Source organism: Aplysia californica, unplaced genomic scaffold (assembly GCF_000002075.1).
Source record: "Aplysia californica isolate F4 #8 unplaced genomic scaffold, AplCal3.0 scaffold00479, whole genome shotgun sequence".
Lineage (NCBI taxonomy): Eukaryota > Metazoa > Mollusca > Gastropoda > Aplysiida > Aplysiidae > Aplysia > Aplysia californica.
The window spans coordinates 381,590-407,581 of NW_004797749.1; the positions used below are offsets into that span (position 1 = coordinate 381,590).

The 25,992-nt window shown below is 38.5% G+C and overlaps 1 protein-coding gene across 1 annotated transcript; it reads left to right on the plus strand.

The window, feature by feature from the left end:
• The first annotated feature begins 1,175 nt into the window (after positions 1 to 1,175).
• On the plus strand, positions 1,176 to 25,992 carry LOC101849315 (PCI domain-containing protein 2). The gene is made up of 15 exons (XM_005105590.3): positions 1,176 to 1,240; positions 10,142 to 10,183; positions 10,488 to 10,609; positions 11,430 to 11,495; positions 13,055 to 13,151; positions 14,158 to 14,261; positions 14,660 to 14,735; positions 18,194 to 18,288; positions 20,214 to 20,260; positions 21,558 to 21,658; positions 23,334 to 23,407; positions 23,714 to 23,839; positions 24,448 to 24,517; positions 24,875 to 24,931; positions 25,352 to 25,992. Exons 1-15 carry the CDS (start codon positions 1,205 to 1,207, stop codon positions 25,439 to 25,441), a joined length of 1,203 nt encoding a protein of 400 aa, XP_005105647.1. The 5' UTR covers positions 1,176 to 1,204; the 3' UTR covers positions 25,442 to 25,992.

A 25,992-nucleotide genomic window follows, 5' to 3' on the forward strand; every position in this document is an offset into this window, starting at 1 on the left:
TTCAGGGGAACAGGTTTCTGTAATTGGCAAATAATATCTTTTAAAATACCTGCCCCATAAAATATCAGAGGTATTCTTGGAGATAGCTCTTTGTTGAATATACAAAACTAATATCCTTCCAGAAAGCTGCAGACCTATTTATACTGTTCAAAAGGTATGTATTTTTTATCTCAGAATTATAACGTTTCTCAAATTTACAGATTTTTATTTTGGACAAAATTATATTCCATTTTTTTTTCTCTTCAAACTGGATCTTTCTCAACTTTCTGAACGAGCGTGAACTTCTTACACCCCTCTCCTCTTGTTCGTAACACTCGTGAAAGAACCATATATATATCTATCCTAAATGTGATTCTCAAATATTTACTGTTACCTTCGTCTTTTTCAGCATTTGGACGTGAACGGGAACAGAGCACGACAAACGAGCGAACGAGCCAGAAACAGAGAGAATGAGAGAAAGTGTGTGTGTGTGCGGGAGGGGGGGGCAGTAAGAGAGAGAGAGAGAGAGAGAGAGAGAGAGAGAGAGAGAGAGAGAGAGAGAGAGAGAGAGAGAGAGAGAGGGAGGGAGGGAGAAAGGTGATGGGAGAGAGAGAGAGAGAGAGGGGGTGGGAGGGTGGAGGGGGAGTAGCCTGTGAGATATTATGAGGATGGTGCAGAGATTACACGTTGAGAAACAGGTAGAGACAGAAATGTAATGTGTATGTACTTTCCTTGTGTTGTTTTGTACATTTGTTGAAAAATGCAGTCTTTTAGGCCAAGAACAAAACATACACTGTTGATCTTATACAATACATAGGCCTAATTATTTATTTAATTTTATATTTTTGTTAGTGAACGCATTTTCAGGCTCACTGCTTGACTATTTTTCTCATTGAAATTTATTATCATCATAATTCATTATTATTTTTCTTCTATTTGGCCTATTATTAGGCCTATCATATTTTTTATTACTATTAATATTACTATTACTACTAATAATAGTAATAATAATTATAGTAGTAGTAATAGACCTAATAATAATAATAATAATAATAATAATAATAATAATAATAATAATAATAATAATGATGATGATGATGATTATCAATAAATAATATTATTATTTTCTTTCATAAATTAACGAATGTAGCTCAGTACGACCTTCACGCAATAATGCTTTTTAAGGGAAACAACTCTTGCTGAAAACATCGCTTCAAATCGAAACATGGCAAACGTTTCACTGAATTCATATTTACATTCGGTAAGAACAATCTGTTCGTGACTGCTGTGGCTAATTGTAAAAGTAGTCACATTAATTTCTAATCCTATTAGACATTTTACCTTTGGAATCCGTGCAGTTAAAGAGACTTAGCTTTGGCGTTTACTAGATCTAGATCTAGATCTAGTCTAAAGTAGGCCTTTTTAGTGCTAATTTAGTAGAAGTTTTCCAGGCAGGTGCTATTATATTTGCAATGCCGCCTTCTGATAGCTTCCGTGCTATTTGAAACGCCGCGTTCTAAATAGCTCCGCTATTTGAAACGCCTGTACTAGGCCTAGATCTAGCAGCCATCGTTTCCTTATAATAATATTGTAGTTCTGCCTGAATTGTGGAAGCTTTCTATTCTGAGTTCAAATTCAAAGTGGCGTACGTAACTCGTGTGTAATGCCAATGCGTATTACAGCCTGCCTTTACGCATGCATAGCATCAAGGCTTTGTATACGACCCTCCACTTCACATAATAAGCTAGATCTAAATCTGGCGATTGTTAAGATTCCCGCGTTTAATTCCGATGTGTGTTTTTCATACCCTCGCATCGCTTTGGTCCCTAACCCTAGCCCTAACCCTAACCCTAACCCTAACCCTAACCTTAACCCTAACCCTAGCCCTAACCCTAAACCTAACCTAGGGTTAGGGACCAAAGCGAAATATGCCTGAGGGTATGAAAAATGCACATCGGAATTAAACGCAGGAATCTTAACAATCGCCCTAAATCTAGATCTAGAGCCTATGTACGGCATACCGTCACCTTAGTGTTTTGAGATGACTATTTCCGGAAGTGAACTTTTGTATTTCCATAACTTCGGCTCTTTCAAAAACATCGACCCAAAATTTCGTTTTGTTGAGAGGCCAGCCTTTCCTGTAGGTGTGGGGTGAAGTTTTTAGTCAAATAGTGTATAAAGAAGACCCCTAACCGAGACTTGACGCATGTCATGACATGTACCCCATACCGTCATGTGTCGGGTTTTCTGTCTTGGTATGTACCCCATACCGTCACCCACTACACCCCATACCATCACCCCCAAATTGAAGCACAACTAGGCGTTTGAAAAGAGGAAAGAAGCAAAGACGAACTCCTTTTGTACAGTGGGCCTAAGACAGAACTAATGTTTATATTGACATACTAAAAAGAACAACCACCAGAACAGACTCACATACATCTTACTCACACATAGATCTAGATCTAGGTACATGAATGTTTCATTTTACTCTTCCACACATATATCACAAACTCATATGAACATGATCTTCCTCACACACAAGTACATGAATGCTTCATTTTACCCTTCCCCACATATATCACAACAAACTCACTTGAACCAGATCTGTTTAAAATCGCTCTTGTAAAACCTTTGCTAAAGAAGCAAAACTTAGATCAGAATGTCTTAAAGAACTATAGACCTGTTTCAAATCTACCTTTTTTGTCTAAAATCCTTGAAAAGGTTGTCCTCGAGCAGCTTCGTCATCATTACAAGAAAACAATCTGTTAGAGCCATTCCAGTCTGCCTATCGAGCTAACCACAGCACAGAAACAGCACTTCTTGAAGTCATGAATCGACATGCTTACTGATTGTGATTCAGGAAAAGTTGTTTTGCTGAGCCTTTTAGATCTATTAGCAGCTTTTGATACAATTGACCATCACATTTGATTGAAGCGATTGGAAGTGTCTTTTGGATAATCCGGGACTGCCCTTAGCTGGTTTTCTTCTTACCTGTCAAATCGTTACCAATCTGTTTTTATTAAAGGGCTTAAGTCATCAGATCATGCTCTTAAGTATGGGGTCCCCCAGGGCTCAGTCCTCGGTCCAGTTTTGTTCACCATTTATACTCAATCACTTGTGAAGGAAATAGTTAAATATGACTTAAAATACCATTTCTATGCTGATGATACCCAAAGTTATGGTTCAACATTGTTTACCAACTTAGATGAACTTGTCCATCGTGCTGAAAATTGTATTGCCTTAGTGAATAACTGGATGAACAAAAATAAATTGATGTTAAATGATAATAAAACAGAAGTCATTCTGGCAGGCAATGCAAAGTCTGTTAAAGAGGTTGACCATGATCACATTAAAATTGGTAATGCAAAAATTTTATTTTCAAGAAAAGTTAAGAATCTTGGCATCTATTTTGATTCTAGTTTGTCAATGTCGGCTGAGGTAAATCATCTGATCAGCTGCATGTATTTAGAAATAAGAAAAATTAGTAAAATACGTCATCTGATCAATACCAAGTATACTGCTTTACAAGTAACTAGCTTAATTTTATCTAAACTCGGTTTTATAAATTGTAACTCCTTGTTATCAGATATCACTGGAGAAAGTTAAAAGACTTCAAACTGTCCAAAACAATGCAGCACGTTTAGTTTTATGGAAAAGAAAGCGAGACTCTGCTAAACCTCTTTTACGAACATTGCATTGGCTTCCTGTTGAGAAAAGGATTGTGTACAAGTTGGCCACCATATGTCACAAATGTTTGAATGATAATGCACCATCATATTTATCAAATCTGTTAAGACTGTACATTCCAACTCGCAGTTTAAGGTCATTTTCAGCTGACAAAAAGAAATTTATTTTACCTTCTGTGAAACTTAAAACAATGGGTGAAAAGGCATTTGAATACCAAGGCCCCAAGATCTGGAATGCTTTACCAAGTAGATTGAGAGAAATCAAATCTTTTGATTCATTCAAATGTCAGCTGACGTTGTTTCTGTTTTTAAATTAATAAGATGAATATTTGGAATAATTTTCTTTAGTCAGAACACAACGTTTCATGTTACTGTTGTATGTCGTACTGTATTGTAAAGCGCTCAGAGCCTGTGTACTTTATTAGGGGTTGAGCGCTATATAAATATCATTTATTATTATTATTATTATTAACATCTTTTACTCACACACAAGTACTTGAATGCTTCATTTTACTCTTCCACATGTAGGCCTATCACAACAAACTCACATGAACATCTTACTCGCACACATACATGAATTTCCCTGTTGTTTCTTCTTCTTCTTTCCTGCTCTCTGCTTCTCCAACTTCCTTAACTTTTCTCCTCTTTTCTCTTCTTCCTTCTCCCCCGTTTTCTCTTCCTCTTTTCCACTTCTTCCTTTTTCTTTTCTTCTTCCAATTTCTTCGCCTCCTCCCATGCTTTGTACTTTGCCCGTAAGACATGTATGTAGGGGCCTTAGCCCGCTTCTCTGTGTTGAAACCTTAGATAGTTCCAGCTTGCTGGTATGGGCAGGTTGACGAACGAGGGGGAAGGAATGAGTTGATTTTACAAATCAAGGTATTTTGTGTATGCCCCCTCGTTCTCCTTAGGTTCGATTTTGTGCCAATGGCAACGGCGGACCCAATGCATGTCTGATGCCATCCATCCAGTGGCAATGGCGTGATCAATTAGACTGTCAAGGACAAAGCAAAAGTGTTGTCCTGAGGCAGTTTTTGGGGGGCTTGGGGCATCACCAGAGTTTCATCTTCCAATGGTCTCAATGCCTGCTCAGGTAGACAATAGACATAGTCCTGGTTAATCACAGGATCCCAAGCTGGTGTTGAAACCAAAGGTAGCTGAAACTCTGCTGCAGGATCCAGGAAGTCCTCGGAGGTACATTCGATCCCCGAGAATTCCAGACCTGTGGTCGAAAAGTCTAAGGCATCAACTGACCACTCACAACTAGAGACAAGGGCAGTTGGGGGAGGGCCAGCAAGTTTTTCTTCTGAAACTGAAGCAGTAGGAGCAGGAACAATATCACAACATGTGGAAACAGTGGCTGGAAGAACATCATCACAACATGTGTATACATTGGACAGAGGAACATCATCATTACATACAACGGGATAGAGTTTCCTTCATATAAATTTGTTTCAAACATTAAAAAAGAAAAATCTAAAGTCGCTCATTTTCTAATGAATCCGTGTCTAAATAGATCTATCTAGATCTAGATCTATATAAAATCATAGAAACTAAAAAATCTAAAGTACTAAGATGCCATCCATAGTCCGTCAAGAAATAGGGTGACCTTATTTAGGCCTAAATAAGCTAAACCCCCCCTCCCTTACCTTATTTAGGCCACCTGTGGCCTAAATATACTAAACCCCCCCTCCCTTACCTTATTTAGGCCATGTGGCCTAAATAAGCACTCCCCAAGAAATAACTATTTTTCAAGTCACGCTGCATGTAAAAAATACGGTGACTGTATGGGGTACATCCATCAAAAAATTGTACCCCATATCGTCACCCCCCTACGGGCGCCAATTGTTACAACAAAGAGCAGCGAATGGTTTGTGGTGGTAACTAGACACCTTATAAACTGAATAAAAATGCGAAACGAATCCTGCGGGTACGATTGTAGAACCAATAGCTTATTTCTCAAGATGTATTGCACATCTGCAAGCCGTAATGGCTGAACGCGGTTCTTACATTTGGAGATGAAATGGATTATTTCTGCTCACACAGGTGTCTGATTCTGCTCAAAATTGTTGAACTTGAAAACAAAACAATGTTGAACGGAATTGTTTAGCAGACAGCATTCCAGATTATCGCATAATTGTCTGGTTGTCCAATTTTAGGCCAAATGCGTGCCAACTGACAGTATGACGTACGTGACGGTATGCCGTACATAGGCTATAGATCTAGGCTTTGTAGGCAGCACATTAACTATCAAACCAGACACCACAAGTGGACAAACTGAAACCCTGGAAGCATGCAGGCCCTTTGTAAAGGCCGTGAGCCGGGCTACCTGGGATGCGCGCAGGCCCTATATATCATGACCTACTTCGACTGGGAAGCGCGCAGCTATAAAGGGCATAGACATTGATCTTTTTTCAATGGAAAATTTCAGCATTCCGTATGGAAAAAAAACGTAGTAAATTTAGTAATTACAGGCCAAAGTTATAAATAGTGACCAATGACTTTGCATGATGTTATCTTGACCTCGTAGACCGTCTCTTGGCCTAAGATCATACTACAAAATAGTTCACTCAGCCAAAAAGGTGTCTGCGGAAGTTCGCACATTGGTTCAGATGACGCTGCTCACAGTCTTTGTTTTTGAAGCTCTCTTTCGTTTCACCAGAAGAAGAATAGGAGCACAGTTTGTTAGTTTCACTTTTTAATTAATTAAATATTTTCACACAATTGGGTCAACTTTGATCGCAAAGTCCGCACTTTTTCGAAGAGGGCGCCACCAAATATTGAGGACACTTTTTTAAATTGGCTCAATTATAGAGGAGTGAACTATCTTGTTATACACGATCTTTGTCTTGGCCAAGATATCAATCCAATAAAGTGACGCGGTTCAGCTGAGCGATTATCTAGGCTGTGAGCATACTTCTATCTAAATCTAAGAGCCGTGCGTAGGGAGGGCCATACACGCATATCTATGAGGCTATGCGTACGGGAGGGCCGTACGCATATCTATGAGGCTATGCGTACGGGAGGGCCGTACGATATCTCTGAGGCTATGCGTACGGGAGGGCCGTACGCATAGCCACAAGCTTCTCAGTTTCTTGATAAATCTCCTAGGATTTGACTCCTTTTTTTAATGACGTTGTCTTATTCCGATCAATATTGGGTAGATCTAGATCTAGATTAGATCTAACATTGTTTCTGACATTGTTTGCACCAAAGTAGACTGGACCTAGTCTTGTTCATCTCCCAAAATCATAAATATCATTTGAGTTTGTTGAGTTTGAGCCAGTAAGTCGAGACGCTTGGATAACAATAACAAAATAGTGCAACTCGATATTTATAAGCAGTATTTCCTGTCCGCAGTGTTGTCGTACCATAGATCTACCTAAAAATATTATCTAAAGTTAGGCCAAGAGAACGTATTACAAGCTGTTTACGTTCTCTAAGTCTAGTGCTTCCAACGAATCCCGGTCCCAGCAGGTTTTTTTTTCTTCTCCTGAGCCTAAAATATATTAAAAAAATTAATTAGACTCACAGACCAAGGAAAGCCGTGCTATTATCTCACTTACTATTGGGCCCTTTCACCAGTCACAAGTGTTGAAGACTGGCGTTTTTCGGAGTATTTCAATAAATCACCACAACTCTCAGAATTACCCTATTGTAAGTTGGGGTCACTGTCCTTCACCTTCAATAACTTAAAAACTACAAGTCCAAGAGATACAAAACGAAGTCTAAGTAGCTCAGGCTTGGCCAAACAAGGGTATGAGGCGGGTCCCACGATCCGTGCGTGATTTGTAGAGCGAAAAAAAAATTCCAAAGTTGGTCACGCAGGGCTTGTGGGAGCCGTCGCAGACGTCGCGGCGGGGGTCACGCAACTGTTGTGTAAACCGTCTGAAGTGAGTTATATATTACTATTGAACTGTACTAAGGCCTACTTTTTACAGGAGAGCTCCTCTTAGGGACAAAACCAGAATGTGCATACTTCCTCACTACATGATAAAAAAATCTACAAAGCAACAAGTTATAATGGGAAAAATTTGTTGGTCAGTCGAGAAGAGGACAAACAAAAAAACCAAACTTCCAAGACCGGGATTCGAACCCACGCAAAAAACAAACAAACAATGGTTTGGCTTCAAATGCAGACGCCGACGCGCTGTCCCTTCGGCCATCAAAACTTCCAACAACAAAAGGTGAATTAAGCTTCATATAACACACTGTGTTTTATTTAGCACTGGCCTAATGGCAACGCGCTGTTTTATTTAGCACTGGCGCTGATCGCAACGCGGCGTTGCAAATAGGCACTTCCTAATATTACATATCGGCACAATGACTGCGCGCCTGGAACATAGTTTGCAGGCAACGTTCACGGCACCCTGAATCATCCACCATTGGCATAGAGGCACAACTGAAACGCTAGCCTAGGGTCTCTCAAAGTCAAAAGTGAATGAGGAAACAGCACAGGAATATATATATACTCGCATGAAAAATAATGCAGCAGTTGTCCGAATGCAACGGAGTAGCACAGCAAAACAGCCGCGGTCGACAAGGCCTTGCTCGCTTAGGGTGCGGAACACGACTTCATTCCTCTTCCTGTGTACAGACAGGGCAACGCTTGACAGTTTGAAAAGGCCAGCAATAAGTATGGATAGAGACTGGCAATCTAGCTGTACTTAACAATGACTCTGACAAACAGCAAAAACTAGGCCTACTGAATTGTAAAAAAAATTTTAGTTTGCTATATACCTAATGTATTTGTGTTTGTGACGAAACCAAAAGGTGCCTTACTGACAGTGTATTTTAAACCTGAAATTACTTTGAGACCTGTGTGGGCTACTCAACAGGTTTCTAATAGGGTCTGAAATAAGTACGGCTAGACTGGCAGGCTAGCCGTACTTAATGATGATGGCTGAATTGTAAAAATAAAATTTTAGTTTTGCAATAAATACCTAAAGTATTTATATTTCAGACGAAACCAAAAGGTGCCTTACTGACATCATGCTTTTTTTTTTTTTTTTTTAAATTTGGTATCTGAATATTTACTAGTTCTAATGAGACCTGTGTACTCAACAAGTTTTGGTCAATAGGGCTTCCTAGATCTAAGTATGGCTAGACTGGCAGGCTAGCCGTACGGCTAGACGGCTAAGCTTGCTATACTTAAGAACAGCTAGACTGTCAGGCTAGCCTTACTCTTAAAGTTGTTGGAAGAAACAAGGGAGAATGGAAGAAGGCCAAGGCAGGAAGAGGGATGGGAGGGGGTGAAAAAAAGAAGAGAAACAAAAGGGAAAAGAGTAGGGGGTAGCAAGATCACATATATATAAAAGAATGAACAAGAAAAGTGCTAGAGATGGGTAAGAATTCCAAATTCCTCTCCCACTTGGGAGAACACATAATAATGGGACCAGAAAATGTCCTTGTGTTTAAAAGCAGATTTTGTAATTATGGGAAGTTGCAATGCACAAGAATAAAGAGAGGGGAAATTAAATGATTTGAAATCCTTTTGTGTTGTAAAAGGAATTTCATGTTAAGTGACGTCCTCTTTTATATAAATACAAAGTCTACTATGACAAGTATTGTCATTGTGAAAACAAGAATATAATTGACATCAGCCGTCGCAAGTCAAGAACTCGGTTGTCATAACTGACTGCTTGATGATGGTTCTATTTCATACAGATGGCGATGATATGGTGTCTATTATAATTGTTCTGCAAAATGTGGGCTATTTTTCAGCTGGATGCTTCGAGCATAAGGTGCATTGCTCTCCTGTGTGTTCGAAGGGTTGACAATAACACCTGTTTAAGCAAGCGATAGTTTGAATCATGTGCTGGTGATTCAGTGTGGTTATGTGATAGTTGAGAGTAAGATCAGGTTTCGTGAAACATATATTCTACTTCCCATGTGAGGCAGCCTGATGAAATCCGGCGCTTGTCAAAACAATACTAATGAAATCAAGGAAACCGGCATATTTTTTTTTGACTGTGGGCAAAATATTAAAATCTCTTTTTTCGCCTCTCTGCCTTGTATGACCTTTCAAAAACACATTTCAGCGTGGATGTTACCAAAAAACGTTGATTTAGGCACAAAAAAATGTAAATTCCCAGTTTTCAAGGACACTCAGTTTTGGAAGTCACCAAGTTTTGGCGATCATTTTCTCACTTATTATACTTCTCACACCGGGTGATCCCCACCTCCTTCAGTCACAAATATCTCAACTTTTGTTCAAGGCAGATGGCCGTATTTTTCATTGGAAAAGACAATTGAAAAAGCTTTAAGATGATTCGCCTACTCCACATGTCCAAAAATTGACAAGCGCCTGATTCCACCACGTTGTGACACAGCCCCAGGTTGTCCAATCTAGATTCCCAGTTGCACTTTCCCTTTTAACAGTTTCATGCGTCTTGTTCATAATTTCATCTTTTCTACCTGTTTGTTCTGCTACTATTTTCAGTTTACTTTGAAACCTTCATTATTTTTGTTTGTTTCAGGTTGATGAGGCTCTTCAGAATTATGACAGTGATGAAGCTGCTGTACGTTTGTATATTTGCCATTGTAACTGTCATGACTGTTCATTTCTAGTTTGTATGTTTCTGTTTCTATGGTAGTGTCTTCATTGAACTTAGTTTTGATTATTGGGTGTGAATCGTTTTTCTTCAACAAGTTTTACTGCTTTCAATTTAATTTGTGAAACACCCTTTTTTCCCTCTTTGTTTATTTTGAGAATTTTCATTACTTTAAATCTTAACATCATAGGGATACCTGTCCTGAGAAAATGTTCTATTTCACTCTTTGATGGTATGTTAATTAAATTTAGACTCTTCAACTTGTTTTCAGCGTCTGTTATCGTTCAGAGATCCCCATGTTGCAAGCCCAAACTTGCAGAACACTAGGGCAGATAACCAGTGTCGACGTGTTTTAGAGTCACCCTATGATGAGATGGTGGCCGCGCACCTTAGGTAAGGTTCTGTCTGGGTGGAACTGACTGTCCCTTGGATAAAAAACATGATGAATTCTTGAAATTTCGAACTCAGTCTAAGGATAGAGGGGATTTGGGACTGATAAAAATTAAATGAACGTCATGTAAAAGATTGTCATTTGTGTTTTCTTTTTTTGGCCCGATACGTTGCCATTAACCTCAGAAGGGAGTGGTTTCAATTGTTTTCTTCATTTTGATCAGTCCTACCTAAAGAGGTCGCCTGTCTAAGATGGCCACTTTTGTCCTTGACAGTGGGTGGCCACCTTGGACAGTTTCAGCTGTATATGTGAGGCATCGTGGTGAAATCAGGTGCTACTCAAAATTATGAAATCGAAGAAATCGGCATTTTTTGGGCTGATGGGCAATTTTTTTACAATTTTTTGTTTTTGGCTCAACACCTTTTATGTCCATGTTAAAACACGTTTTTGTGTGGATTTTTATTGAAAAACATGGATTAAAGGCACAAAAAATGTAACTTTTCAGTTTCCAAGGACTCTCAGGCTATGAAAGTTACCAAATGTTGGTGGCCTTTTTTTCGTTAATTTTACCTTTGAAATCAGGTGGCCCTGACCTCCTTTCATCGCAAATATTTCGACTTCTGTTCAACATAGAAGGATATATTTTTTTCACCAAAAAGAAGTCAAAGGAACAGGCTTTAAGACGGTACCAATGACCCCATGTGCTGAAAAAATAACGAGCGGAGCGCATGATTCTACGACGTTGTGACACATATAATTATATTATATACATGTTTATGTATTGTGTCTTCATCTCTACAGCTCACATTGTTTTCATCATAGGTGCTGTGCAGCTGTAGCCAACCATGACTTTTCAGAGGCCTACGGTTCACAAGCTGTGGTTGTTCAGTATCCTTTTTTTTTTTTGGTTGGTTTTCACTAATTTGATTTGATTGGATTTTGGGCTTAATTCATTCGCGACGCCGAGCGGTGGGCAGCGGTGCGGCTAAAGTGACTTGGCTACGGCAAGCCGCCCCCAATGGCTCGAGAACAGGTTAGTTCTCGAGCCATTGGGGGCGGCTTGCCATAGCCAACCTATGATTCTAGCTTAGATTGTATTCCAATCCACATATCCATGTTAAAGAAAAGGTTGTAATATAACGTTGACTTCCGGGTCAAACGTTTTAAACAAAAATCTCAAGTTTTGATTCAGTTTTGAAGCACTTTTTCGAAGTTTTTGCGACTTTGTTTTATCGTGATGCCCAAATTATTGCCCTGATACACCAGCCAGTCTTAGTACTTTTAAACCACAAAATGTATCATTGTTTTGCTTGATAAAGAAGTGTAGGACTCTACTTTAGAATATCAAAACTATATTTGTAAAATGGACTAAAAATTCCTATTGCTGTGTTATTGAGAAATCAGTATTTTTACGTGCTAGTTCTGGATCTAGAATAAATTGTCAAAATATTTTTTGATCCCCAAAGTTTCAATTTTAAAAATAAAATTACACAAAAAGTACCACTCAAGACATGTGTACGTATATTCCAAATGCAATTCTGAATAATTTCATTTAAGATACGTGTGGGTTTTTTTTCTGTTCGTGAATGCGTCTTGTCCTTTTTTATCAAGATTATAATTTTTTTTTTTCAATATCGGATGTTATGATCTGAATGTACAAATTATGTGGAATGTATGTCAATAACTGCAAATTTTCCAATATTTTCCAATTCTATATTCATTTATGGTTATTTTGATGTATTATTTGACTAGGTGCAAATATATTTTTTGAGTTTCACCAAAGATTAATAATTTTTTATTTTGGAATTTTATCCGCATCCAAGCACAATTTTGTTGCATAATTGCCTCTTACAGGAACCAAAGTTAAAAAGCCACACAAATAAGCATTACAGATGTATTCTACAAATCATACTTTAAATTTCGGTGTATAATATGTTGATATTTATTTGAATTTGTGGCCCCAAAGACATTTGAACTGCGCACTAGTCATCATCTCATTTCGACCTCCCGAACAAAATTTGTCCACAAGCCCAAAATAATACATAGCTAAGGAGTTAACGGATATCTCTTCCTGTCAGTTTATCTAACAGTTTGTCTGTTTTTCATTCATTAAAAAGAGAACAAAGATTTTTAACCCTTTTTTTTTCTCCTTTTAATCCTTCCTTTGTTTCGTAAGTTTACAATAATCATTTTATGCCTGGTATATAATGACAATAATAATAATAATAATAATTATGGTCACTTCTACAGTGCCCTCTACTTGATGGCTTTAGGGGCTTCACAATAAATGTACATTTTTAAAACTTGTATTTCATTGATTGAGAGATTAAGTTGTTACTACACTTTGTTGATTTACATGTAGATGGGCTTGGTTAGTTTTGCAATGTTGCATTCTTATTTTAAAATGTCCATTTTCTTTCATCCCTCAACTCCTTAACTGTGGTCAGATCTTTTCTTAAGGCCCTTCAAGCTCAGAAAGAGGAAAACTGGGCCTTGCCAATGATGTTTGCGGTGTCGTTAGACTTGCGTCTATTTGCTGTCAGTGTGAGTAGCAGTAATGTAGTCATTTGTTTGTCCAGCAGTGTATCTTCTTAACTCTTTAAATCCTGAGTTTTTTCCACAGTTTCCCGGAGTTTTTGTTTACACATAAACGTGGCGCGTTATTTCTCATTATAACCCCCAAAAGCTTGCCTCCATCTTCTAAATGGCGGAAACAAAGGCTCAGTCATTACTAAAAATAACTTGGTTCTGGAATAGTTCAGAAAAACGAGCAAATACTAGCACTTAATGAAATGAAGCTGTTGTCACTAGTGTCAGACAGTCCCAGCGTCTGATGGGAAACAGGGTTATTACCACCGGACAGCATTTGATGGGGTTTAAAGAGTTAAGAAATCCCAAGGCCGTTACCTTTGTTTGATAGGTATGATGACAACCTCTCTCTCCCCCCCCCCCCCACCCTCTCCCCCTCCTCCCCCTTTCCAAAATGGGTAAAAGCAGTATTGACATTGTTGCATCCAGGACTATTCTATTCGGCAGGCCAGAGGTCTAAAGGTTATATATATGCCTGTTTAAAATAGTGGCTCAAATTAAGTGTTCCCTTAATGTATGCTTCCCGGGAAGCTGAGAATGTTTCGGAGTGTTCTATGGTCTGCTGGGGTAATAATATAGTGTAAAGCGCATAGAGCCTGCTGTTGAGCGGGAATATGCGCTATACAAATGCTATCTATTATTATTATTATTAATGTCAAAATTGTTGATGAAAGCAATATAGATTATTTTCTGACTATATTTAATTTCTGTGCTTTCCCTCTTTATTTCCTCCCCCCTTTAAAGGCCCAATTATATTAATCTACTTAGTGTGACTTTAGTTTGTGTATATTTGTTTGTAACGTTAATGTTACTTGAATCTGTGTGGTAAAAATTGAATTTCATATAGAAAAAAGGGGAAGCATTATTTATAAGGTTGTTAGGTTGTGTTCTTAGTCTTAATGTGCATTTTCATCAGTTGACGAGGTCCTGGTTTTATTGTATATTTATTTTTGCTTTCCAGGCGGACATTCAGCTGGTAGAGAGAAACAAAGGGAAGGCTGGAGAAATGTTAGAAAAAGCAGCAGAACAACTCATGAGTTTATTCAGAGTCTGTGCCTCAGATAAGTAGGTCATCACTTTTAAAAAAGTTGATTTTATAGAGGTGGGTCCCTGAATTGTAAACTATATTTCAATCAGCAATATGGGGAATCAGTAAAACTATTGTTCGAAAATGGATTTGAATTTGGCCACTTATCAGTTTAGTGCCTTACCAGAAAAGGTATGTCTATTGCTGATGTTTTGTTGTGTTTGTGTTCAGAGAAGACTTAAGATGAATGAATTAACTGAAAGGAAAAGAGATGGAATAAGGAGGGAAAGAATAACAGCTTTTTTTGGTTCTATTTTGTTGCTCCAGCTCATTTTTCTGGATGGAGATGTAGAGAGGAGGCGTAAGTAATTAATGGGTAGACAGGCCTGAGTGGAGAAAGAATTAAGAGCTGATGTTTTTTTGTCTTTATCATCAGTCGTGCTGCCATTGAAGATTCTAAAAAGTGGGGAATGCTGAATCTTGTCAACCAGCTCTTTAAAATCTATTTCAAGGTTAGTTATACTTTCTGATCTGCATGTTGCTTGAAACTAATTATTTGTACTTTTCTTTTTTGAATTACATTTTAAAGCACATAGAGCATGCTGCAGAGCATGGATAGGTGCTATTTAAATAACATTATTATTTTTATTTTTATTACTTACTTTTGAACCTGTACTGCTTATTGTAAGTTTTTTCATTGTGGAATCCTGTTATGTACCGTGAGAATATACCCTCTCTCTGTGAAAGTGTCTCCACTGAATTTTTGGAGTTATGGACACATCAAAAGAGGTTGTGGGTAGATAATCCTCAAATGCCAGTATTTACGTAAATTTAAAAAAAATCTGTTAAATTAGGTCGGTCAGATCTCTTAATCAAGCGATTTACGTTCGTGTGCATAGTTGGAATTATTTCCTCCGCATAAAGTGACCTGCTGTTGAATCCCCAACTTAGCCAGCAATTTAGACCCCTTAAAAAGCTGTGAAATGACTGCAAGATGCAACCACTTATCCTATGCTCTGATATCTCTGTGCCTTTTTCCATTTGAACAACTGTCATGACTTCAGGTTTTTAACACGAGTCCATTTTGCTGATTTCAACCATTTTGAAAGATGGCAGGGGTTTTTTTTCCCCCAGAAATGAAACACTTAATAGTCTTTGGAAGTGTTGGTAGAAGTTTACTGTCCTTGTGAAGTAGTTCTTTATACTGTTTTAGTTCAAACGAAAGAGAAGGTTCGTGTACCTAGTTTCAAGCACAGTCTTGATGAGTGCTGTGGTGTGGTTTGTTCTTCTATTCTTTCCTATACAGAAGTCTCCGCCTAAGATCCCACCGCTTATGGCCCCGGTTCGCCTAATATCCCGCTGTTTTGGAAAAACATAATTTTTTCTATATAAAGTCACCTCTAACATCCCGCTCTGACCCGCTCTGAAGGAGCTACAATCGAATAAGATCTTGCTTTTCAAGTCATTATTTAGTTGGGGGTTTTTTTTTTAAAGAAAAAAATAGAATAAACCTGGGCGGGCTCAGCTGATCAACCAAGAAGCGAAAGTATGCCATCGTTGTACCGTCCGTCGCGTCATGGATCATCCGCTTTCATACACGCGATCACACATGTGTTGTAAACCTCGATAAGCTGTTACAATGTTTGTTCCAGACGGGAGCGCTCCTAGGTGTGATATCGTTGACGCGTTCCTTTCCCCGATCTCCTGAGCTGTCCGCCTGATCTTACATCACTCACAAGGTGGGGAGGGCCAACAAGCAAGCATCAGACAGCATTCTATCAAACTGTGAACTTGTGGACACTTAAGTTTCCCAGACCATTGTTCTCGTCTTCCAGTTTTGCACTCAAACTTCCTAGACAGACTGGCGCCTACACTCGTGGACTGTCCAATCGCCTTTATGTTATGTGGTCATCTGTTGGCTGTGAGCCTGCCTTTAATTTAAAGAAAAATACAGGGTGATCCCAAAAAAACCTGTATGACTTGTTTTGTAAACGTCTTCCTCCATACTGAAGTTTTTCGTTTCAGATTTGAATATATAACATTTGGAAGTCAAAAGGAAGTTGTCTGATATTCATTTTAGAAAAGTTCTTTGAATGGTTTTGCTCTATATGGCGCATTTAAAAAACAACCCATTTTCTACCTAGTCGCCATTTTCATAGCATGACACACCAGTTTGCATTCGGCCTACCACTAAAGTTGCAACAATTGCGGCCTTATTGCAAGCTACAGCAGTCTAACAAGTTAACAGAAGTCTGCAGATATTGTTTTTCCTAAATTTCGTTTGCCCACTGAGATCATGGTCACTTTTAGTAAAGATCAGAGAGCTTTTTGTATTGAACATTACCTCTCCACAATCTCACCATCCTTGACATTTTGTAAGTTCTCTGCCCAGCATGGAGAGAATGCTTGGGTGCCCTCAAGACCTTTGGCGTTTTGAAATGAGAAGTTCCATCGGTTTGGATCCATAGTGAATCAGAACAAAAAATTTTCTTGAAAATGACCACTTTAGGTCGAACAGGCACCATGCACAGCCCTTCAAATGTCACAAGGGTGCAGATTTTGGTAGTCAAGTGTCATGAGACGTATGTCCGTAGACGATCTGCAGCTAGGACTTTCCTACCACTCAAAAGTTAGCATTCTCATGGCAGATCTTAACCTGCGACTGTACAATTTTCATCTTATCTAGGCTGAGATGACATGGATCAGAGCATGGCAATGTGTTCATGATTCCTCGATTGTTTTGAAAAGCAGGATCATTTCCTCGATGGCATTAATTTATTTTAGTGCAAAGCCCATTTTCACCCTATGGGGTATGTTAACTCCAAAAATGCTGTCTATTGGGCACCCCACTCTAGAAGCCACTTCATACTGAAGTTGTACTGTTTATGTGGCGCTTTAAACACTCCTTGTGTTTGGGGGCCATTGAACATTTCAATCGAAGTGTTAAAATGTGTTGAATTCAAAGGAGGGCATGTAGAGCACTGCTTCTAGGAATTTCAGAATGAAATAGTTAGTTTTTTAAAACTCTGTAAAATAAATTAAATATTGTTTAAATGTCACAGGGATGGAATATTAAATGTCAAAGAGAAAATAAAGAAAAAAGTCAATCAATGTTTTCACGACTTCCTTTACGAGATTTTTAAAAATTGGTGGACTTTGCGTTTTTGGGTGCTTTTTTCTTTAAGCCGTTTCCGTTTTCAAAATAAGTTTCTTCTCCTTGGATTTTATGTCAGACGAATTCCTTTTGAATTTATTATATCTGTTTCAAATTACAGCATTCTAGAACAATTTTTGTGAGAGGTATTTTTTTAAAAAGTTGTACAGTTTTTTTTTTATCACCCTGTAATAGTCAGTGTGGTCACAGCACAACGATTTATGATGCATCATGACATGGGCAGGGAACTCTGTCAGAGATGGAAAGCAAAACAATTTTGGTGGGGTAATTGCCTGAAGCCAACTGGTTCCCACCTGATTCAGCATTTAAAAAACAAAACACCCCGCCCCACCCTTCCCCAAACAAAAAAAACACAAAAAAGAAAAACTGACTTCTGAAAAGAACTTTTAGTGCCCAGGAGTCATGTCAGTTCATTTTAAAGTAAGAGGAGATCATTGTACTGATATTGGGCCTCACCATGAGTGACTGTGGATTCTTCCCCCTGGCCATTCTACTAAGATCCCGGTTCGCCTAAGATCCTGCATTTTCCTTGCTCCCAAGCACGCGGGTCTTAGGCAGAGACTATTTTATATTCATTATCCAAGTTTGTTCTTAGCATTGTGTTGGTGACGGTAAGTTGACTCACTGAATACTACAACTCGATGACTTTCTGGTACCACCGTAGAGATATATGAATCTACTTGTGAAACACGTGCCTTTTGTATAGTAGTGTTTTTCTTTTATTGTTATAAGAAAACTAAGAGCTTTTGGGGTGTGTATTTTATGTTGCCTCATATGATTTTTCTTCTCTCACAGATCAACAAATTACATTTGTGTAAGCCTCTTATACGTGCCATTGAAAGTCTGCCCATCAAAGACAAGTTCAGTCTTTCTCAGCTGGTGACCTACAGGTATTTATTGTATTACTCTTAGGAGTTGCAACAATTATTATGTCTCTAGCTTGTTCCTTTTGTCACTTTATTAAACTTAATTAAGCTAGTCCCAGCTTACTAGTTGAATAGTCCTGATATATTGGTTTTCCAGTTGTGAGAGTCTGTGTTTAGATCCTGGCCTCACAGGGTAGTATATTTATCAAAATAAAAACATTGATATTCTTATCGTGGTTTGATTTCCAGACTTACTACGCTTAAGGTGTGGGTGAAGCCTAGTCTGTACCTGACGTTGTATTCTGCGGAAAAGATATTTTACTGACTCATAGTTTTCTCATGTGAGGTTGGGTACCAGGAAAGTTTGATGAAAAGAGAGGTAGAGGCAGACAGAGGGAAAAGATACTGGACAAGATGACAACATGGCTGGGAGCAGCAAGAACAACAGACACCATTGCTGCTTCGAAAGACAGATGGAAGTGGAGGTCCATGATCGCCCACGCCAGTCGGCAAGGCACCGGATGATGATGATATCATTCTGAGAATTACTCTAAAGATGTCTCGTAAACACTTTTACTACTGCAAGCCGTGTTTCATGGCTCATAGTACTCCCAACACTGGTCCGCAAGCTGTGTTTCATGGCTCATAGTACTCCCAACACTGGTCCGCAAGCTGTGTTTCATGGCTCATAGTACTCCCAACACTGGTCCGCAAGCCATGTTTCGTTGCTCGCCACTTCCTGCTTCAAAACCATACCTACTTTTGTAACACTCGAAAGTGAAATATCGGGCTGAAGAATTATCGTTTTCTTGCAACATGTTGAGACAGGTAATTATTTCCCCTTAATTTTCTTATACCATGGAATCCACTTTTAACGAGTCCTGAAATAACAAGAAGTATGTTGTGAAAACACTATTCTGAAACCCTTGGGTTTTTTCTTCTTTATCTTTGTAAATAAAATATTGCTATAGCGCAATCGGACAAACATGCAAGTCGGTTATAGCGGCATATTGCTGCTGCTGTGCACAGCGCATAGGCCAATTATACATGTGTAAAACCTCACCAGTTGAGAAGCTTGGCGGTGATCTGGCGAAACAAAGAATGGGAGAGCCCACCTATGCTAACAATGAAGGCTGTAGCAAATGAGTGGTAAGGGTGTGGCATGCGCAGACAAACAGAACACATCGTGTGATAGGCCAGCCCGGTCTAGATTATCTAGACCTACCATGCCTCTCACTTCTCCTTTGCTGGGAGGAAAAGATCTCAGTGTTGTGATGGCTGGAGCGAATGTGTGATGTGGGCAGGGTGTGGTGTGTGCCCATGTGCACAATCTGACGAACGCACCACAGGGTGTGGTAGAGTGGGGGACAACACAGTGGAGGGTTAGTCTAGAGCCCTTTCTTTCTGATCGACAACTCTGAGCTGTCAGCATTGCTAGCACTAGAGAAAGAAGCCCGATTCGATTTTTTATCAAGACCAATAGGTCATGTTGAACAAAATCATCATCAGGGAAGATAACAAAAAAAGTAAACAGAACACCTAACTCATAGATCAGGTCTACTTTATTATTTCCCTTGAATTTATTATTGGGTCCCTTATAACGTGAGTCCTGCTATAACGGTTATTTCGCACCAGTCCCCTCCCTCTCATTATAACAGGATTCCACTGTGTAATGCTTGTGGCTAATATTGAAAATTGTACTCAAAATCTGTAATTTGTTCGATAGTAGGCAGAATCAGAAAGTAGGTCACAGATAGGGCCTGGTACAGGCGAGGAAAAACCCCCAGTGATGAAAGAGTTAAATCGTTCAAAGTGTGTATGTAAATTTCTTTTTTCTTTCAAGTTGATGTTGTCTTATACATATCTTGTTCTGTCTGATTGAGTTTGATATTTGTTTGTTTGAACATTTTGCCTTCCATTCTGCTTGAATAGTTTATCTTTTATTTCAGATTTTATGTGGGAAGGAAAGCCATGTTTGACAGTGATTATAAAAGTGGTAAGGGCATTCTCATTGATCTGTGTGAAAAGATGTTAATGAATCACCTAGGATTACTTTTTTTTGACAGGGTGGCTCCTTTTTTTTAACTTTCACTCTTGTCTCTGCTGAAAAGTATTGTAATACACAAGGGGCAAAAGCATATGTCTCATGGCAAGGTGGAATCAGGCGCTCGTCAATTTTTGGGCTTATGGAGTTATTGGTATCATCTAAAAGCTGATTTATTTGCCTTGCTTCCGGTGAAATAAATATCCTGCGATTGAAGGAAGTGAGGTCGCCTGGTTTCAGTTGTGAAATTAGCGAGAAAATGGCCGCCAAAGTATGGTAACTTCTAATATCTAAAGAGTCTTTGAAAACTGAAAAAATGACATATGTAATCCATGTTTATCTGTAAAATTCACATGGTAATGTGTTTTTATATCGACATAAAAGAAGTTAAGCCAAAAAATAAAAATTCTACAAAAATTTCGAAGCTGGCGGAAAAATGCCTGTTTCTCAAATTTCATTATTTTGATGAGTGCCTGATTTCACCATGCTGCCTCACATATTTCTGTATTTAAGAAAGGGGCTCCAGTGGCTAAGTAAGTAGTTAGTTCAGACTCAAGTAATGTCAAGCAAGTGTCGGTGACTCATGGATCAGATGGGTGGTCACTGAGGTGTGTCCTTCAGCAAGACACGACAACCCTAACTCAAAATACAGGGCGCTGCCCAGTGGCGACCAACAGTGGCATGGTTGTAAATGGTTCTGTATTTGTGTAATATGGTGTATTTATGTATGTATTTATGCATGTATTTATGTATGTACGTATTTATAATTATGTATTTATGTTTGTATATGTATGTTTGCCATTGTAAAACAAAGTGCCCTTCTGGGGCAGATAAAAGTGTAATTTATTATTTTTATTTTTTATTTTGTGAATGAGTTTGTACTTGGTCAAAATGTTTTGATGTTGGTTTGTGTGGATAGGGGTAATATAAAATGAACTCTTACATGCACATTAACTCATATAAAAATACACAGATTCAATACTTACACGCGTATTATGTACCCCCCCTCCCACACACACACACTCACGCACACACACACACACACACACACACACACACACACACACACACATGAGCATTTTGACTTACTCGCTTTAATGAGAGATGATATGACTTTTTGGCTTTAAAAAAAAAGTACGTTGTTTTTAGCGTTCTCCTACTGAATGTAGTCACCAGAGGTGTTGTAATGCCTGTTTTTCTCATGAGCTATTCAGCTGACACCGACTTTAATCATGTATTCTCTGTCCAGCGGAGGAGTATCTGACGTTTGCCTTCCAGAAGTGTCACCGCGAGAGCCCCAAGAACAAACGACTCATCCTTATCTACCTGATTCCTGTCAAGATGTTGCTGGTCAGTTGTCTACCTGGTTGATGTGTTGTATTGTTTGCTGTTAATTTATTTGCTGTTGCTGTTGTAGTTGCCTTTTGTTGTTATTTGTGAGGCAATGTGGTGAAATCATGCGCTCGTCAAAACTATGAAATCGAAAAAAATTGCATTTTTCTCACGTTTGGCAATTTTTAGTGAATTTCTCACGACGCACCGGCAGTGGAATTTTAGTTACAGCGGGGGATTCCCCGCCGAGCGCCTTATCACGTCGATGTCACGGGGTTCAGCTCCCTGTCGCCGCTCTGTCTGGGCTGACTTAATTTTGGTACTTTTCAATGTGAAGTTTTAGGTGTATCCTTGTATTTATGGTAATTATCACTTAATGCACCCAAAGCACGCATTTCTGCTCATGAGACTCTAAAAAGAACGGACACTGTAACTTGTCTGGTTATTTCGTTAGATGCGCTGAAGTCGGCAATGCTAAATTGTAAATTTTTTTCGACTAGTGTGAATGAAAAAAAAAATCAATATTAAAAAAACATCGGGCCAAAAAATGTGGAGCTTTTAGAATAAATGCAGATGTGCTTCTTTCTTCTCTTATAACTTGATAATTACTACTTGCGCAGATTCAAGATTTCTCATAGTAAAAGACATGAAATTCGTAGTCAGTGTAACACAGATTATGGAGAGATCTGTTTTGCCGCTTTCAAATAAACATTAATTTATTCATAAGTATATAACTAAAATAGGACAATTTGGGTACTCTACAAACACGTGTCTAGAACTAAAAGTAAAGCACAGAAATTACCATTCCAACACAAAATTAATCTCAAGACATTGAGCCTTTAGTACATCAGTGTAATGGTTTGTTGTGTGGGATGGGGAATAAGTTATATCGTTTCAAATGTAGACAAAAATGTGAACTTCTTAACCGACACCGGCAAAGTTGCTTCAGGACTCATTAACCCGGTGACACTGAGCCGGGGAGCTCCGGCAGGCTGCTGAGTCACGCTAACTAAAGATAACAGAATTGGGCAAAAAGTGACGCTGCGTTCTGTTTTTTGACTTAACATCTTTTAAACATTTCTGTGTTGATTTTACTGAAAATGTTGATTTAAGGCACAAGAATGTAAATTTGCTGTTTCTAAGGACTCTTAAGCCTTGGAAGTTGCCAAACTTTGGCGGCCATTTTTTAGCTAATTTTACCTCTGAAACGAGGCGTACCCACCTCCTTAAATAGCAAATATCTCGACTTCTGTTCGTTATATCTGAGTATTTTTTTAAAACGAAGGCAAGACAAATGAACAAGCTTTAAAATTATACCAATAACTCCACAATACAAAAAAATTGACGAGCGCCTGGTTCCATCGTGTTGAGAAACGTTTTGTTCTTGTTGTAATTTCAGCAACCTCTGTTCTTGCTCTCTTTTTGAACTGGAGTTGATTTCCTTCTGTAATCCTAGGAAGGTGTTTGTAGCTAATTTTGTAGTTTTTTTCTTTTGACCACTAGTTGTAATCGAGATACATTCACTTCACTGAGATTGACTAATGACTTTACTCTTACTTATATCTCTTTCCTTGTATCTCTTATTTTTCCTTTGCTTGTTCTTTCTTCCTTTCTATGAACTTCCATTTTTCTGTTTCAGTGTATGTTTGTTCGTTTACCTCTGGTCTTACCTCCTTTCTTTTGTTTGTTCCAGGGTCATATGCCGCGGCTGAGTCTGCTGAGGAAGTATGACCTGCTCCAGTTCTCTGAAGTTACTCAGGCTGTCAGGTAGTTGTTGTACAAGTCTAGCTAACTAATGACTTTTTTATTCTGTTTCCCTCAAGAGATCAAATGTGCTTTTATTAATTTGCTTCTCAATCCTGGGATTCATTCATACTTTTATTGCTTATTTCTTTCATTCAGTTATCCACTCTTTTGTTTATCCGGTCATCCAACCATTGGTGTATTTATCCATTCCACCCTCAATGTGTTCTAATTTTTTCATGAAAATGGCTCTTTCCTTGTATCCCTGTTTAACGTTTTGTCACTTTTAAAAATCTCACATGACCATGTCTCATTCCTTTTGTTATTCAGCTCTGGTAACTTGCTCCAGTTGAATGCTGCCATGCAGAAGCATGAGGCATTTTTCATCCGCTGCGGGATCTACTTGATCTTGGAGAAGCTGAAGATCATCACCTACAGGAACCTGTTCAAGAAAGTGTACGTGACATGGGCATGCTTACCACAGTGTCTGGTCTTTCAGTTTTGTAGTCAGTTTTAGGCGCCTTTGTGTTCAATTATTTAGTTCAATGCAGGTTTTTTTTAGTGTGGGTCTTGGGACATCTACATTAATGCCAATCTTAATTGACTGTAGGTGTTTTACTCCCTTATTGACCTAGTTATGGTCATTTAGGAGACAGGACTGAGGGAACATTGTTTTGTTTATCTGTAGCTTTCAGTAGTATTTGATGTGCATGTTGTATCTGCTTTGAAGTTGTGAATTATCTTTTTGGTGTGGTCTGCCTTTCGGCTGCAGTTGAAGCAATACTAGTTTTAATTTCAGTCCCCCATCCCAACTCTTCCTTTCTGCTGTATCTGTGTATTTACCCCATTTCCCTTTCCATACTCAGACATTTTAACTTTATCAATAGATTTTTAACAACTGTGTCCTCAATTTCTTTATGCACAGTAAGCACACAGTTACTGCTTCTTCAACTCTGTTTTTTTAAATAATCATCTGTTTGAGTACTCAAAAACCTTTGATGACTTGCTTTCTTTGATGGATGTTCAAGTTAATGTTAACTATATGTATATATTTCCCATCTCAGGTACCTGATCAATGAAAAGAACCATCTTATAGACATAAGCTCCTTCACAGTTGCCCTCAGGATGATGGAGGTAATGCTCTGATATCTGGGTTTTTTAAAATTAAAATCCAAATTTGTCACTGCACACTGAAATTTATCTCCTAGATGCTCCCCCCCCCCCCCCCCCCCCCTTCCCTCAGCAGAACTCTCTGAAGCACGGAGTCAAATATTTTGTGGCAAATCTTATGACAAGACTAGTTTACCTTTGAAACATTCATAAAGATTCAAAGATGTAATGTCAAATAATTGTTTGCCATAAAAAGTTGCTTGTTCATCAATGTAATTGGTTTTTGTTTGATTTTTCACTGTATTTGTATGGCACTATATCTAACTTATTTCCCACAGTATGTGCTTGCTTTAATGTTAATGCTTTTTTTTTTTTTGTCAGGTGGAAGACATTGATGATGATGAGACACAATGCATCCTGGCCAACTTGATATTTGAGGTGAGGTGTTTTTTTTGGTTGTTTTTTGTTTGTTTTAGAGATTAGTTAACTCTAGCAAATTGAGTTCATTTATTCACTGACGTTTGTCTCAGACTCTTACTTTTAACACATGTGGCTGCATTGTGTTGACTCACCAGGGACTGTAAATTTTGCCAACTTCCGTGACGTTCATGGTATTGCACAAAGCTAGAATTTACACATTTTCGTTACAGGTACGTCATGAGGCAATGAAGGGTTTGATTATGAATAGACAGTAGCAATTCAGGTTCTGTAATTGAGTGTTAAACATTCTGTTTTGTGTGATGTGCGAAGTAAGTATTATTGAGTTTTCAGGTCATCATGCAGGTGGTTTGTCTCCTTTTTTTTTTTACTCTGACTTCCCAGTATTCAATTCACTGAGCCTTTTCTTTTTCCAACCAGAACAAGATCAAGGGCTACATTTCCCATCAGCACAGGAAACTGGTCGTCAGCAAGCAGAACCCATTCCCACTGCTCTCCACGGTTTTATAGTCCATGCAGCAGTCAGTCTCTCTTGTTGCTGCAGACATACTATTATTGTGTTCCTCTACTTTAATATTGTTAATGTTGTTTTAGCTCATGACTCTGTCATTTTTTAATGTCATTGACATCTTCGTCATGCCTGTCTGTTGTGGTTACAGCCATCTCTGCCTGAACAATGATGGTGGTCATCATCATCATTATCATCATCATCATCATCATCATCAGCAGCAGCAGCAGCAGTATCCACACCCTGACTGTGATGATTATGATCAACAACTTTTTTATGCATTATCATCACCTTCATCGTTATCATCATTAAATTGCTATTGTCATCCTCCTCCTCATCATCATTATCATCATCGTCATCAAGCACCATCATCGTCATCATCATTGCCATTGTCCTAATCCTCATCCTCATCGTCATTGTCATAATTTGTTCCATTACTACTACTCTTATCATTGTCATTGTCATAATTGTGTATAATAATTATCATTATTGATAGTATGTCTTGAGCTGTTTCATTGATCTGTAAAAAAGAAAACCTCATTTCAAATCAAAA